The sequence below is a fragment of the Corylus avellana genome, chromosome ca4 (assembly GCF_901000735.1).
Source record: "Corylus avellana chromosome ca4, CavTom2PMs-1.0".
Classification (NCBI taxonomy): Eukaryota; Viridiplantae; Streptophyta; class Magnoliopsida; order Fagales; family Betulaceae; genus Corylus; species Corylus avellana.
In genome coordinates, this window is record NC_081544.1 from 14,537,102 (window position 1) to 14,552,072 (window position 14,971).

The 14,971-nt window shown below is 36.9% G+C and overlaps 1 protein-coding gene and 1 pseudogene across 1 annotated transcript; one reads left to right on the forward strand and one right to left on the reverse strand.

Annotated features, from left to right (window-relative positions):
- The window catches only part of LOC132178100 (uncharacterized), a 189,899-nt pseudogene that overhangs the window by 164,965 nt on the left and 9,963 nt on the right, over positions 1-14,971 (forward strand).
- On the reverse strand, positions 8,702-11,210 carry LOC132179792 (WAT1-related protein At1g68170-like). The gene is made up of 7 exons (XM_059592569.1): positions 11,017-11,210; positions 10,872-10,934; positions 10,684-10,800; positions 10,314-10,560; positions 9,450-9,608; positions 9,204-9,355; positions 8,702-9,126 (listed from the first exon to the last, which is right to left on the reverse strand). Exons 1-7 carry the CDS (start codon positions 11,208-11,210, stop codon positions 8,889-8,891), a joined length of 1,170 nt encoding a protein of 389 aa, XP_059448552.1. The 3' UTR covers positions 8,702-8,888.

Genomic DNA, 14,971 nt, shown 5'->3' on the forward strand with positions numbered 1-14,971 from the left:
TGGCAGCGAGCTAGAGACATTTGTTGAAGCCTTGAAGGTTGAAGATTCAATCAAGTGGGAGTTAGCCCTGAAAGATGAGATCGACTCATTATTGACTAATCAGACCTGGAGCTTGATAGAGTTGCTAGCAGGTAAAAAGGCTTTGCAAAACAAATGGGTGTTCAGAATAATGGGTGAACATGATAGTAGCAAACGCTACAAGGCAAGATTGGTAGTCAAGGTATTCCAGTAGAAAGAAGGAATTAACTACATAGACATATTCTCTCCGGTGGTGAAGATGACAACCATCAGAATTGTGTTGAGCATTGTGGCGGCGGAGAACTTATACCTAGAGCAGTTAGACGTAAAGACGACATTCCTTCATGGTGAGTTGGAGAAAGAAATTTATATGCAGCAGCCATAAGGATTCATAGTGCAAGGAGAGGAGAGTTTAGTGTGCAAACTAAGAAGAAGCCTGTATGGCCTGAAACAAGCTCCGAGACAATGGTACAAGAATTTTGACAACTTCATGTGTCGTATTGGGTTTACGAGGTGTAATGCAGATCATTGCTGCTATGTTAAGAGTTTTAAGAACTCTTACATTATTCTACTCTTGTACGTAGATGATATGCTCATTGTAGGGGCTAGTATGGAAGACATCAACAAGTTGAAGAACCAACTATCAAAGCAGTTTGCAATAAAGGATTTGGGTGCTGCTAAACAAATCCTTGGGATGAGAATCATCAAGGACATGGCCAATAGTACATTGAAGATTTCACAGAGAGAGTATGTGAAGAATATTCTCAATAGATTTAGCATGGAAGGAGCTAAGTAAGTCAGCACACCCTTGGAGAGTCACTTCAGACTAACCAAGGATTAGTCACTAAAGATGGAACAAGAGAAAGCATACATGAGCAAGGTACCTTATGCCTCAGCTATCGAAAGTCTAATGTATGCAATGGTCTGTACTCAATTGGATATTGCACATGCAGTGGGAGTTATGGGCAGGTACATGAGTAATCCAGGGAAGCAGCATTGGGAGGCAGTCAAGTGGATTTTGCGATATCTGAGAGGAACTTTAGATATGTCCTTTTGCTTCATAGGTGCAGAATTGAAGCTGCATGGCTACGTGGATGCTAATATAGCAGGTGATGTTGATAGTAGGAAAAGTACAACAGGGTTTGTATCTACTCTATGAGGTACTGTTGTGTGTTGGACCTCAAGGTTACAGAAAATTGTAGCCCTTTTCCACTACAGAGGCGGAGTATGTGGCTGTGATAGAAGCTGGAAAGGAGATGGCTTGGCTACAAGATTTTTTGGATGAGTTGGGAAAGAAGAATGAGAAGGGTGTTCTACACAGTGATAGTTAGAGTGCTATTTTTCTTGTGAAGAACCTAGCGTATCATTCAAGAACAAAGCATATACAGTTGATGTATCACTTTATTCGGTCTCTTCTTGAAAGTGAACAATTGCTACTTGAGAAGATTCGTAGAACTGAGAATCCAGCAGACATGTTGACAAAAAGGTGTGACTATTGAGAAACTAAAGCTGTGCGCAGCTTCAGCTGGTCTTCGAGCTTGAGGACAACTGGAAGAGACATTCGGAGGACATTCATTATGTTGCAACTTGGTGGGTTTCAAGTCAAGTGGGAGATTGTTGAGAAAGTGTGCCTTCAATCTAGTGGGTGGGACCCAACCGGTTTTGTTGTGTTCTACAAGGTTTTGGAATTCCTTCTCCTAGTTGGAGTTGGAGTAGTTGTCCTACACAGTAGTGGGTTCCATGTGTCCGTGTTGGACTTTTACTAGGAGAAAGTAGAAGACTGATGTACAAATTTAATTGTACTCGCAAGCGCACAAGTCGTGTGCAATATAGCGTGTGTGCAAGTGCGAGGTCGATTCACAGGGAATTGCGTTTGTGAAATTTAATTTCTATCTAAATCAATTATATCTTAACCTAGTTCCGAATGATTTTGATTTTGAAAATAAACAAACATAAACTAAATAAAATAAAAATAATCAAAAGATAAATGACTAAGGTTTTAGAATTCACCTCACCAAATCAAAGCATACATTCTCATGTTTTCATTCATGCATCCGACAAACAATTAAACCCTATATGTGTTCTATTTTTTTTTTATAAACCAATTGAATCATTTGATGAATCCATCTTTTTTACAAATCACAACGAATATCCAATTGAGATCAAATCATCCACTGTATCCGTAAATCACAATGGATATAAGTCTCAATCAAATCATTCGATGTATCCGTTGGATGAAACACAATGAATATCCAACGTTTTCACGATTTATAAACAACAATCAATCACAATTTTGTCACACAATTGAATTGAAGCGAACATACATTACATTAAATGACGAATTTGTATGAACGAAACATAAAAATATAAAACTAATCAATGGCGAGGCTTCATCTTCAACCTTAGTTGAAGATTTAGCCTTTCATGACAAAAGAAATTATAAAGAAACTAAATTACTTCATTAAAATTAAAAACTTACAAAAGAATTCGAGTTTCAAGCTAGAAAAGCCCAGAAAACACGAAAAACGACCAAGAACAGCGCCCCCGGCTTGTCTCTGTCCATTTACAATGAAAAAGAATTATATTTATAAGCTAATTTTAGGGTTTTAGCACTGCCAAGTCGGCCGAGTGCGCTCGATCGCACTCGTGCAACAAGTTTCCTGCTGCACAGGGCGCGAGTGCGCTCGATCGCACTAAACGTGCGCTGGAGTGCACCTTCAGTTGGAATTAACCCACTCTTGTGAAACATAACTTTGTAGATCTTTTAGTTAGCTTTCCAATGACACCAAGATCACCTCAATCCGAGGTATATAACTCTAGATATGACCTTTTTAGTGGGACTCGTCGGGTGCGAATCATCGCTCGATCCCAATTTGCTGCCAATGCTCCATGAAGTGTCTTAAGCCCCAGAATTAATGAAATGAGTTGCAAATATCATGTTAAAGCCGCATTTTCCTCTTAACGACCTGCAAATCACTAAAACACCAAAACTAACCAAAAACATCAGAAATTAACACAGCTAAGAGATTAACAAACATAAGTTAAAGGGCCCAAATATACAATATTGGCACTCATCAAATACCCCCAAACTTACATTTTGCTAGTCCCTTAGCAAAAAAATAAAAAATAAAAACAAGAAACATAAGTTCGCTGTCGTGGGAGAGACGATTGCATTTAGCATATGCAACAAGTCTTTTAAACCCCTAGACATCCCTAGTGGACAAGTGAAGTCTCGTGAGGGTTTAATAGGAATGATACCCACAAACATTGTCAGTGCTATGTCATTGACAAACACAATTTCCACACAAACACATGATTCTCACATCATGAGTAGGTTTAACAAAGTGAACACCACAATCAAATCATCAAGCCAACCACAAATCATTCAACTCAAAGGTGGAAATTTCAGACAACACAAGCTTTAATAGGTGCAAAGTGAAACTAACACAAAGTTAAGAGGCTTCAATTTTTCTCAAAGTTTGGTGTACCTCATAATTCATAGGAATTAACACAGATGAAAACACCAAAGGCTTAGATCAAGACATGCATTTTATATATATATATATATATATATATTATTCTTTTTATTTTTTTGTGTAGGCTATGCAATGTGCGGCTCCCTTAAGCTTTCTAATTGACCTATGTAATGAGTATTGGGCCAATAACTCCCAAACCAGATGGTTTTAGGGCACTAGATGTAAAACATCCCTATGGCTTAATTACTCTAGTCAAAAAGGCTACGAAGCCAAACTAGCTATACAATGAACCAAATTGAATTTCTCATCTTTTTACGCGAACACTCAATGCTTAGTGAGGCATGAGGTCCGGTTATTCAATGAAAAGCTCAAACTGATGATGACACCTTTTTTATTTTTTTATATACTCAAGCCAAGGTTTCATCAACACTTCATCCTACAAATCGCAAGGCACACCCTAATCAATCCAAATCTCATACCTCACAAACTTTATGCTAGTGTGCTTGTGATTCAACTCAGACATGTGAAGTCTCTCTAATCCACCAAATGAGTCAAATGACTCAGATTTCTATTGACATGCAGTGTTCAAAAAGTTAAACACACTAATGACATGCAAACCACAGTTATGATGTAACTCATGCCCAATCAACAACATAGCAGATTTTTTAAAAAAAAACAAAACAAACAGATAAAAACAAACAAAAAGACACAAACAAACAAAAAGACAATGTGTTTTTCCACACCCCCAAACTTAAATGACACATTGTCCCCAATGTGGCAAGAGATACAATACCATGGGATGAGGAAACTCGAGTGTGCAAAGGTCAGGGCGTCCCCCAAACCTAAACACCAAAACACCTGTCAAAATCTAACAGCAATATTTCCTCATAGAAACAAATATCAAAAGATTAATTGCTGATAGAAACAAAAAGAAAATGAAACAAAATAAAATAAAAATAAGAAAGAAAGAAAATGTGCAGAAATTAAAATGGGGAAGAAATTTTACAGTGCTTTCCCCGATCATTTGGATGTCCGACCAATCCCTTCCACCCTTTCTTCTTAAGAATTTGATATCCCTCTGGAAGGATGTTTCGCCATCTTATGTAGCCAACTTGCTTGCTCTGAAGGATCTTTTTGGGACGATGGTTCCTAGGTCTGCTCACTTGTTTGCAAAGATCCTTGAGAGTCTTAGCATAAAATGGCTCTTTGAGACATTGAATAAGTGGAGCTTGGGGTTCATGAAGTGTCTCAAGAGGGATTGTGACAAAGGAGTGAGCTTCAGTACTCACTTCCTTGTCAGTGGACAGATTTGGGGGCTTAATTTGCTCTCAGTGCTCAACTTGCTCCAAGTGCTCCTCTTTCTCTTCCTCTTCATTGTTATCCATAATGAAAGGCTTAGATGTTGATGAAGATGATTTAGATGATATTTCAGTGGTTTCCCCATTTTTAGTTCGCATCTTAGGAGTAGAGTCCAATAAGGCATCAGCTTGCTCAAGTAACTTGTCAAGGTCTAAGTCACATCCAAATCGAGCAAAGCACTTTCCCAATGGGTCCTCCAGACTTGGATCATCAACAGTCTCCTCAACAATTTTCTCTTTCCCAATTGGGGTGGTGGCTTGGACATGCTCACGATAAGGATTGCTGGAATCATCCTCATCAATCATGTAGTGCCTTTCAGCCATCAACTGACTTTGAAGCTCTTCTTCCTCTATTCTGGTGAGTTCAGCAACTAAATGACCAAGCTGTCTTTCCAACTTTTCAATTGCTTGAGTGTTGGCCATGGCTGCATTCTTCACTTCATTTATGGCTTGGTAGTTGACCATGGTGGCCTTTTTAAGCTCTTGCAAGGTTTGGCCATTACACTATATGAACGCTTTGAGGGTGTTTTCCAATGATAAATCTTGTGGAGTATAATTGCAGGGTGAAGGGGTATAGGATTGGTTGTCGAACTGCGGATATTCAGGATGGTGCACTTCATCAAATTGGGGAGCATAATTTTCCGTGGCATGAGCATGCCACGAGAAATCAGAATGGTTGTTCCAATCTGGGGTGTAGAAATTGTAAGTTGATTCAGACCTCGAACTAGAGAAATTTGTGTTCATATGCTCATATGAAAAATTGGAAAATTGTCTCTAGGATGGACAATTACCTGAACTATGATAAGGGCTGGAGCAGTATGAACATGGTCTATGTGGGTAGAAATAGTGAGGGAAGTTGGTAAGAATGGGTGTCCTATAACTAGGAGTAGCATTAAAATTACCAAATAGAAAATTCATGCTTACCCTCACTCTTTAAAACAAAACACACCTCCACATGAAACAGTAACCAAAATTATTATTTTTTTTTTTAAAGAAAAGAAAAGAAAATAAACAAAAATGAAAACTAACACAAAAACACAAAACTAAATAGAAATACCAAAAAAAAAAAACAAAAGACTCAAAAACTCACAAAACGGACCAAACATAAGTTTGACAAAATTTTAGGTTCTGGCTCGTTTGGATGCAGTCTGCAGAGGTGCGCTCGAGCGCAGGTGATGTGCAATCGAGCGTAGATGGGCGCAGGGTGTGCGCTCGCACGCACTTGCGGAAGCGTTGATTGCCGGCACGCGGGATGCTTGCTGCGTTAGGCTCGAATGCACTCGAGCGCAGGTGATGTGCGATCGAGCGCTTTGGTAGGGACTAGTTCCTTCGACAGAAATGCGACAGAAACAAAAAAACACAACTTTTTCTCTTTTTTGTTTTTTTTTTTTAGTAATTGTAAACAGAAGCAAATAAAGATAAAAGAAAAAGAAAAAGAAAAATAAACAAATTGTAAAAAGAAAATAACTAGTAGAAAAATAAAATCAATTTAAACAAAAATCAATTTTCACAAAAACAGACAACTCCCCGGCAATGGCGCCAAAATTTGATGTGCAAATTTAATTGTACTCGCAAGCGCACGAATCGTGTGCAATATAGTGTGTGTGCAAGTGCGAGGTCGATCCACAGGGAATTATGTTTGTGAAATTTCATTTCTATCTAAATCAATTATATCTTAACCTAGTTCCGAATGATTTTGATTTTGAAAATAAACAAACATAAACTAAATAAAATAAAAATAATCAAAACATAAATGACTAAGGTTTTAGAATTCAGCTCACCAAATCAAAGCATACATTCTCATGTTTTCATTCATGCATCCGACAAAGAATTAAACCCTATATATGTTCTATTGTTTTTTTATAAACCAATTGAATCATGCGATGAATCCATCTCTATTACAAATCACAACGAATATTCAATTGAGATCAAATCATCTACTGTATCCATAAATCACAATGGATATAAGTCTCAATCAAATCATTTGATGTATCCGTTGGATGAAACACAACGAATATCCAACGTTTTCACGATTTATAAACAACAATCAATCACAATTTTGTCACACAATTGAATTGAAGCGAACATACGTTTTCACGATTTAGCCTCTAATGACAAAAGAAATCATAAAGAAACTAAATTACTTCATTAAAATTAAAAACTTACAAAAGAATTCGAGTTTCAAGCTAGAAAAACCCAGAAAACACGAAAAATGACCAAGAATGGCGCCCCCAGGGCGTCTCTGTCCGTTTACAATGAAAAAGAATAATATTTATAAGTTAATTTTAGGGTTTCAGCACTGCCAAGAAGGCGGAGTGCGCTTGATCGCACTTGTGCAACAAATTTCCTATTGCACAGGGCGCGAGTGCGCTCGATCGCAATAAACGTGCGCTCGAGCGCACTTTCAGTTGGAATTAACCCACTCTTGTGAAAAATGACTTTGTAGATCTTTGAGTTAGCTTTCCAATGACACAAGATCACCTCAATCCGAGCTATATAACTCTAGATATGACCTTTTTAGTGGGACTCGTCGGGTGCGGATCATCGCTCGATCTTATTTGCTGCCAATGCTCCATGAAGTGTCTTAAGCCTCAGAATTTATGGAATGAGTTGCAAATATCAACTTAAAGCCGCATTTTCCTCTTAACGACCTGCAAATCACTAAAACGCCAAAACTAACCAAAAACATCATAAATTAACACAACTAAGAGATTAACAAACTTAAGTTAAGGGGCCCAAATATACAATATTTGGTACTCATCACTGACTATGTGCATTTATATAAAGGCAAGGTGTTGTGCGGCAGTAGAGCAAAACAAAGTAAAAATTGCTTTGTGTTTTGGTGTCCCAACAATAGAGAAAAGTTAGAGAATCAAAGAGAGTTTTTTTTTTTTTTTTTTTTTTCCTTTTTCCTTTTGTTATTATTCTCCTTTTGGCAAAGTGAGAATTGGGTGTATTTGGGGCTTTGGGTTTGAGTGATTTTATCTCCCTGTTACTCTCTTGTACTCATTTTTTGATAGTGGATTTTTCTCCGGGTTGTCACTGACTGTGGATGCAAGCTGGTTAGACCGAACCACTTAAAATCTTTGTGTCCTGTATGATTGCCTAATCTTTGTTATTCTGCATTCTTCTTAATTTTCGCATCTCACGGGTCTCGGGAAATAGGATTAGTTTCCTAACAGTTTGACCCTTGCACAGCAGTTGACAACGTGATAACTTGGATGCCTCGCTTCTCCCTGTGGCAAGTATAAAGCAAACTGGGACGTGACTTTGAAGACTGAGCATAAACAAATAGGTGTGGGAGTTATTGTCAGGGACTATATGGGGAAGGCCATAGCAGCTTTAAGCCAAACCCAGGAAGGCTGCCCCAACCCAGTAATTGTAGAAGTAATGGGGGCATTATGTGCGGTGGAATTCTGCCGTGATATGCGGCTACAGGAGATTATATTGGAAGGAGATTCTAAGCAAGTCGTCCAAGCAATCGAAGCTAATGGACCACAGTGGTGTCGTTAGGAACATATAATGGAAGACATTCATATTGTGCTACCTATTTTCAGAAGATGGAATGTCGAACATGTAAAACGAGGAGCGAATGCGGCGGCTCATGGACTTACAAAGGTGGTGGTAAATGTAATAACTCATAGAATTTGGATGGAGGAGATCATCTCTAGTAGTATCGAGGATATTGTACTTTTAGAGCAAATTGCTCTTTCTATTTATGGTTTAATGCTCTAGATTATTTCATCAGAAATGAATAAGATGAGACTTTCTAAAAAAAACACATGACTAACTCCGCCAGAATCAGGGATCAATGTTGTTCATTCAATCATAATGTTTACAACCTTATCAACACATGTTGTACATATGATAACTTAACCGCTACAAAACATTATCACAATGGGTGTTTATGTTTATCAGAAGGATCATCGATGTTGTTTCTTATCCTCATCAGGTACATCTTCTCTAGAGGCCAGCACTAATGAATGTTAAGATGACAAAAATGGTGCAATTTAACTAAAAATGTACAAGATTCAAACTAAATTTTGGCCGGGGCATCATGAGAGCCTGAGAGGTGAAGTGGTCTAGCAGTCGTAGTTGCAGAAACGATGACGTTTAGTTCCGTTGGAGGGTGGATAGCAATATCGACCAACTCAGAGGAGTCTGGGGAGGTGTTTGAGGGTGGTGGTTCAGGTTGTGTATTCTTCTTCATCTCCTTGCCTTTACCCCACAGCACCACGTATAACCCGCAAACAATCAACGCGGCTCCTAATATGCTGTCATTTTAAACACCAAATCATAATTATGTCTTGTTGATTCAATAGTTGGTTAAAAAGAAGTGATATATATATACCTTCCAAGGTGCAACTTTTCGTCGAGTAGCAAAGAGCCCATGATGGCAACTAAAACGAGCATTAGAGGGTTGAAGACCGAGACAAACAAAGGGCCTCTCATGCGTACGCACCACGCAATCAAAGTCACCATTAATCCTGAACCCACTACTCCCTACAACACATTTAATTGAAGTCCAAGAAATAAAAATAAATAAAAAAATAAAAAAAAATAAAAAAAAAAAAAGAGAAAGAAAAAGAGTACGTACTGTATAAGACACTGTAAGAAGCCTGATGTTCCACCCTAGCCTCCACTGACTCCAATCCCTCTCCATGCAAAGAGCAAAAACAACAGCTTGGATTGCTCCCATCACACACATCAGAGCTGTGCTTGAGAATTGACATGGATATTTCTCACTCATTTTAGTCTGTATGTTTTCTACCATTCATTTAGTACTCTTTTCACACAAAATGCAAACTAAAACAATGCTCCAATCAAACAAATCACCTAAATACTATATTTTTATCATACAATTATCTAACTTATAACTGCCACTAATTCACTTGGGACCCATTTTTCTTGAATAAAATATATTTTGATTTTATATTGATTTAAAGAATAACTTTTATAGGGATTTGACACAAATTAAGTCTTTTGTGCCTAGCTAGCTTATCAACATGTAACAACAAAAGTGAGTGGTTTAAAATTACTAAATCTTTATCCATTCACTTTTATTGTTCTACGCCGATGTGTCATATTCTTAATGAAAGGCACAAAAAACTTTATTTGTGTCAAGTTCCTTAAAAGTTATTATCATTAATTTATATTTCATTGTATAGTCAATTTAAGTTTAATTGTATAGGTCGTCTTATACAACAATAAATAGGGATATAAACAATCAAGTTAACGAGAGCACAATGTAGTCCTAGAGGCTATTCAAAGTGGTGAACGTAAATGTCTAACATCAAGCCACTCGTAAATTCTTTGTCCATCTTTTCTCTATCTTGCTTCTGCTATCATTCCCATATTTTAGTTTTTCCCACAAATTTCAACAGAAAATCATAAATTTGACACAAGAAAGTGAATTTGGAAAAAAGAAAAAAGAAAAAAGAAAAAGATTTGTATAACCCACCTGAATGATTAACCAGAGGGCAAAAGAGGAACAACTTCCTACTGCCAATAAACAACCCAAAACGTGATTTTCGGATCCTTTAGGGTGAGTTTGATTTTGTGGGTGATGCAAAAGGTTAACATGAGAAGACCAAATCTCAATTTCTGCGCCTTTATAGAAAGTCAACACCATCGCCCCACCTATTCCAATTAATGTTCCCAACACTTTTGCCTTCCCTACTCTTGTCCCCACATTCAGCTTCTCTAGCCTGTTCACAATTTTTTTTTTTTTTTTTTCACAATTAACCATTTTCCACTCAATGAATGTATTAATTAATTAAACAACATTTTAAATTTATGAGAACGAGCGAGCGAGAAAGAGAGAGAGGTACCCGAACAAGACTGCGAGGATGAAGGTAATGGCCGGAATTAGATTAGTGAGGGCCGAAGCAAATGTTACCGACGTTAGGTATAGGCTCTCAATATACAAGTTTTGAGCTAATGATCCCCTGCAATGAATTAGCTACCGGTGTCACTTATATTGCTCATAATGAATCGGAGAATTATTATGCAAACTTACCCAAATAGCCCACACAAAAATGCTTGGAAGAGCACTACCCAACTCAGCTTCGGCCTTTTTTTCCTGTTTACGTATATGAATTAAACATAAATGGAAAAACTATACATGATTGAAAAAGAGATGAAAGAGTAGCGTGAATATGTACCTCTCGAAAACCAGAGCGATTGGAAGAACGAAAACGGTTCCGAAAATGAAGCGGTAGGCGATAACAACCCTCAAGCTCATTCCATCATTGGAGGCCAGTTTGTAGAACACATTGACCCCAGCAAATGCAAATTGAACCACCACCATTAACATCCCAGCCTTCACCCCATGCATTGCTTTACATATGCCTTCCATCGCCTTGCCAATTGCCAACCCACAATATAATCGAACAAAGATTTCTCGTGGGAGTGATGGGCGTGAAAGCTTTCTCGTGGGGAGTGAATTGAAGGGTATTTATTGTAGAACAACTTTTCACCATGGCTGCCATTTCCCACGTCATCACCTACGTTTCCCTCTTTACAATTTTCCAATCCCTCCCTCCTGGGTATTTCCTCTTTTCACGAATCATATATAGTGCTTTTGGTAAGATTTCATTTAATCCACGTCATCTTCATGTTTATTCTCTTGAGAAAATACTTTATATACAAAAATACCTATTGATAAAACTACTAGCAAGTAGTGGGCATTGGATTATAACAACTGAAAAAGTTTATGTGATTGATTTGAATTAAAGATACAATATTTTTGTTTTTATTATAGTTGATATTTTTACTTAGTGTGTCAAATTTATATTGAAGACTGTAAAGAAAAGTTTTACACCACGCCCCAGTAAAAAAGACTCCGTTATTATTCACATTAATTGGTGTTGCATATTTTAAGTAATATATAACTTTTTTAAGTGGTGTACATAAATACAACACATCATACAATACAAAATGAGCATAAAGAGGAGCATTACTGAGGTCTTATGCATTTAATTGTGCCCACCTTTTTCTCCATTTTCCGAAGTATCTAAGACCGCTTTTCTCGAGTGTTAAAATAAGTTTTGAGTTCATAGAAAATAAGGGTGCCTAACTAGACCGCTTTTCTCCATTTATGATCATCTGTCGTCGTGCTTTGTCTTATTTTCAGTTTATAATTTTAAGACTCAAAGTTGTTATATAAAATATTTGTCCATTTTTATTTATTAGATTAATAAAATGAAATCTCAATTATTGAACAATGCATAGTTGGAGGTAAAATTATGCTGGATTTTAGTGCTTAACAGAGTTGAATCCACAGCTATGAACTTCCGTAATAAAAACTAAAATTATTAATCGAGAAAAGAAAATTATATATATGTAATCGAGAAGGAAATTGATTAAAAAAAATAAAAAAAGAAAGGTTTCTAAGATTCATCAAATAAATATGATTCTATCTAACTGAAAAATCAAGCAGTTAAACAAAACAATCATTTCACATAAAAAGGAATTTCAATAATTGATGTACGACTAAAATTAAACAACCATCTACTCATTCTGTCATATCACTGAGATTTTCCAAGCAGTATTAATTTAATGTATTTTGGAAATCACAATGAATCAAGAATATATATATATATATATATATATATATATAACAATCTGCAAAATCAATTTGTTCAATTCAACCGTTGTCAATCTTTCACTGTACAGGTTTTTTTTTCCAAATTGATCATATATATATTTGAATGAAGATCTTCCCTCTAGCATGACAACACGATTTATTAGGGCTGGTAGGATTTTGTTTGCTCAACTTTCCAAAGAGCTTTCTCTTATGATCTTGGCCCTTGAATTCTCTTAAATGCTTGAAATTCACTTGATTTAGGGTTCGTTTCATCTCTATTAACTTTGAACTTCTAATTAAAGATTTTTTTTTTTTTTAAGAAATCTTTAATGGGCTTGAGTTGAACTTCTACAAAAGAAAATAAAGATAATAAATCTCTTACTTAGTAGAGTCCATGAAATCAGTACCACTTTAATATTTAAAAGGGAAATACTAGGTGTTTCTAGTGTCCTCCTTATCCTAGGTGAATATTATTTTAAAAAAAAAAATAGCAAAAAATAAACTGACCCTTATTTCTCTCACATGTTTTTGAGAAAACAGAACATTCCCCATATTAACATTATATACTATGCAATGGTGAAGAGATAACTCCATAATTTTCTGTAGATATGGATTTACATTCAAAAAGAATTGCGATAATGCCTAACATAAATAAAATAATAATGAAACATTGAACCTCCAATTTTTACACCTCAATCAAAAGAAAACTGAAAAGAGTAATGGTATTCTTCACCTTCATTTATCATAGGACTCATTTTATGCATGTTTTAAATGACTTTTTATACCAATCACTTCAAAAATTTTACTTAAAATATGGCACATCAATTAATATAAAATGTGCATAATAAATGGGATGATGAGTAGCATTATTCAAAGGAAATTATTATTATTATTACTATTATTATTATTATTATTATTATTATTATTGACATATCCACACCAGAGGAAGGAGAGAGGAATTCGAATTAGTGACTTCTACTTCATAAGACATAATCACCTAACTAATTGAGCTACCCTTGAATACTAATGACAGTAATGGGAATAAAACCCATTCCAAGACTTATACCGACACTCCAAAAACATCAAAAGATTTCTCTTTTTTAAATGTATAAAACATGTGAGATAAGCCAATTGGTTACCTTGAAAACCCATTTGAAGCAGTACAACATGAGAGGGCCTTTTGTGATAATACCGGCTTGAAAACTAGTCAATATGTACAGTCTATATCACTAAAAGTCTAAAAGACACTACTTTTTAAGAATACAAAACAATTTTGAAATTGAGTTCGACCTCAATGACGTTTTAGACTTAAATTTTCCAAAGTAGTGCCAACATTAATAATAAACAAAAAATGGTGATCATTTGACCTTACACACTTGTCGAAACCCCGTAAATGATCAAATGATCACCATTTTTTGTTTATTATTAATGTTGGCACTACTTTGGAAAATTTAATTCTATATATATATATATATATATATATATATATTGTTGATGACAGTTTTTCGAGGAGTGACATGGCACGAAATCCGAGAGGTCGTCTATCTGCAAAATAAGAAAATATGATAAGAATTGCCGGGGTGTGCCGGTGGGGATAGCTCCAATGACTAAGTCAGTGTTTGTTTTGAGATAAGGAGAGCAAATGCACAATGAGAACTTGAGAGAGAATTGTGATTATCAAATAATGATTTGGAGCTTCCCTTTTATAAACATCAGGTAGCAGTTGTCGTCCTGGAATTCTTGGCCCCACGTTCCCGAGGATCCACATGCGCAATGCTGGCAAAGTGGATCGTGGGTTGAGGGTTACTCCACGATCATGAGATCGTGGAGTATGTTAGTGGGTGGCTCGGCCACGCTTGTGTTGGATGTGGGTACCTGAGTTATCCACGGGTACACGTGTCTCGGTTTGGCACTAACAGTTTGGCCTCGTTCTGGTGAATGTGGGGCTTTAGCTTGGGCACTAGGCGCATCCCACGTTCATTAGTAAACGTGGGTTTCCTTCACTTGCCGAAGGACTATTGTACCCTCGGTGAAAAGACTGTCCTGCCCTCGGTCTGGGCCGCCTATGTCTCGGCCTGGCCTGCCTTTAGTGGACTTGCATACTGGACTGGGCCTAGAAGCCTGTTGGGCTTTAAAGTGGCCAATCTATTACCCAACAATTACCTCCAATTTCCTTGTCCGAGTGAATATGAAAATTTCTTGTTCTTCAAAATGGATCGGTTACCGACCAAACCTTAGGATGAGGATTTTCTTTGATTGGTCTTCCAAAATTTGAAATAATTTTTCGAGGGAAAATTTTCCCTATTGAACTTCCCAAGCTAATAGTCTGGAGGCTGTTGGTCTTCCCAAGTCAACGATCTTCGAGACCGTTGGTCTTCCCGAGTGATGGACAGCTTGCGTGTCCACCACGAGTCGGCTTTCAGGTGGTTTTAGTGGATCGAGGCACGCCCCTTCTCGAGGAACCTTAGAACCCTGGGGTTTTAATGCTCACTGCCGCCCCTTTCTCTTTCTACTCGAGTGTATTTTGCAAA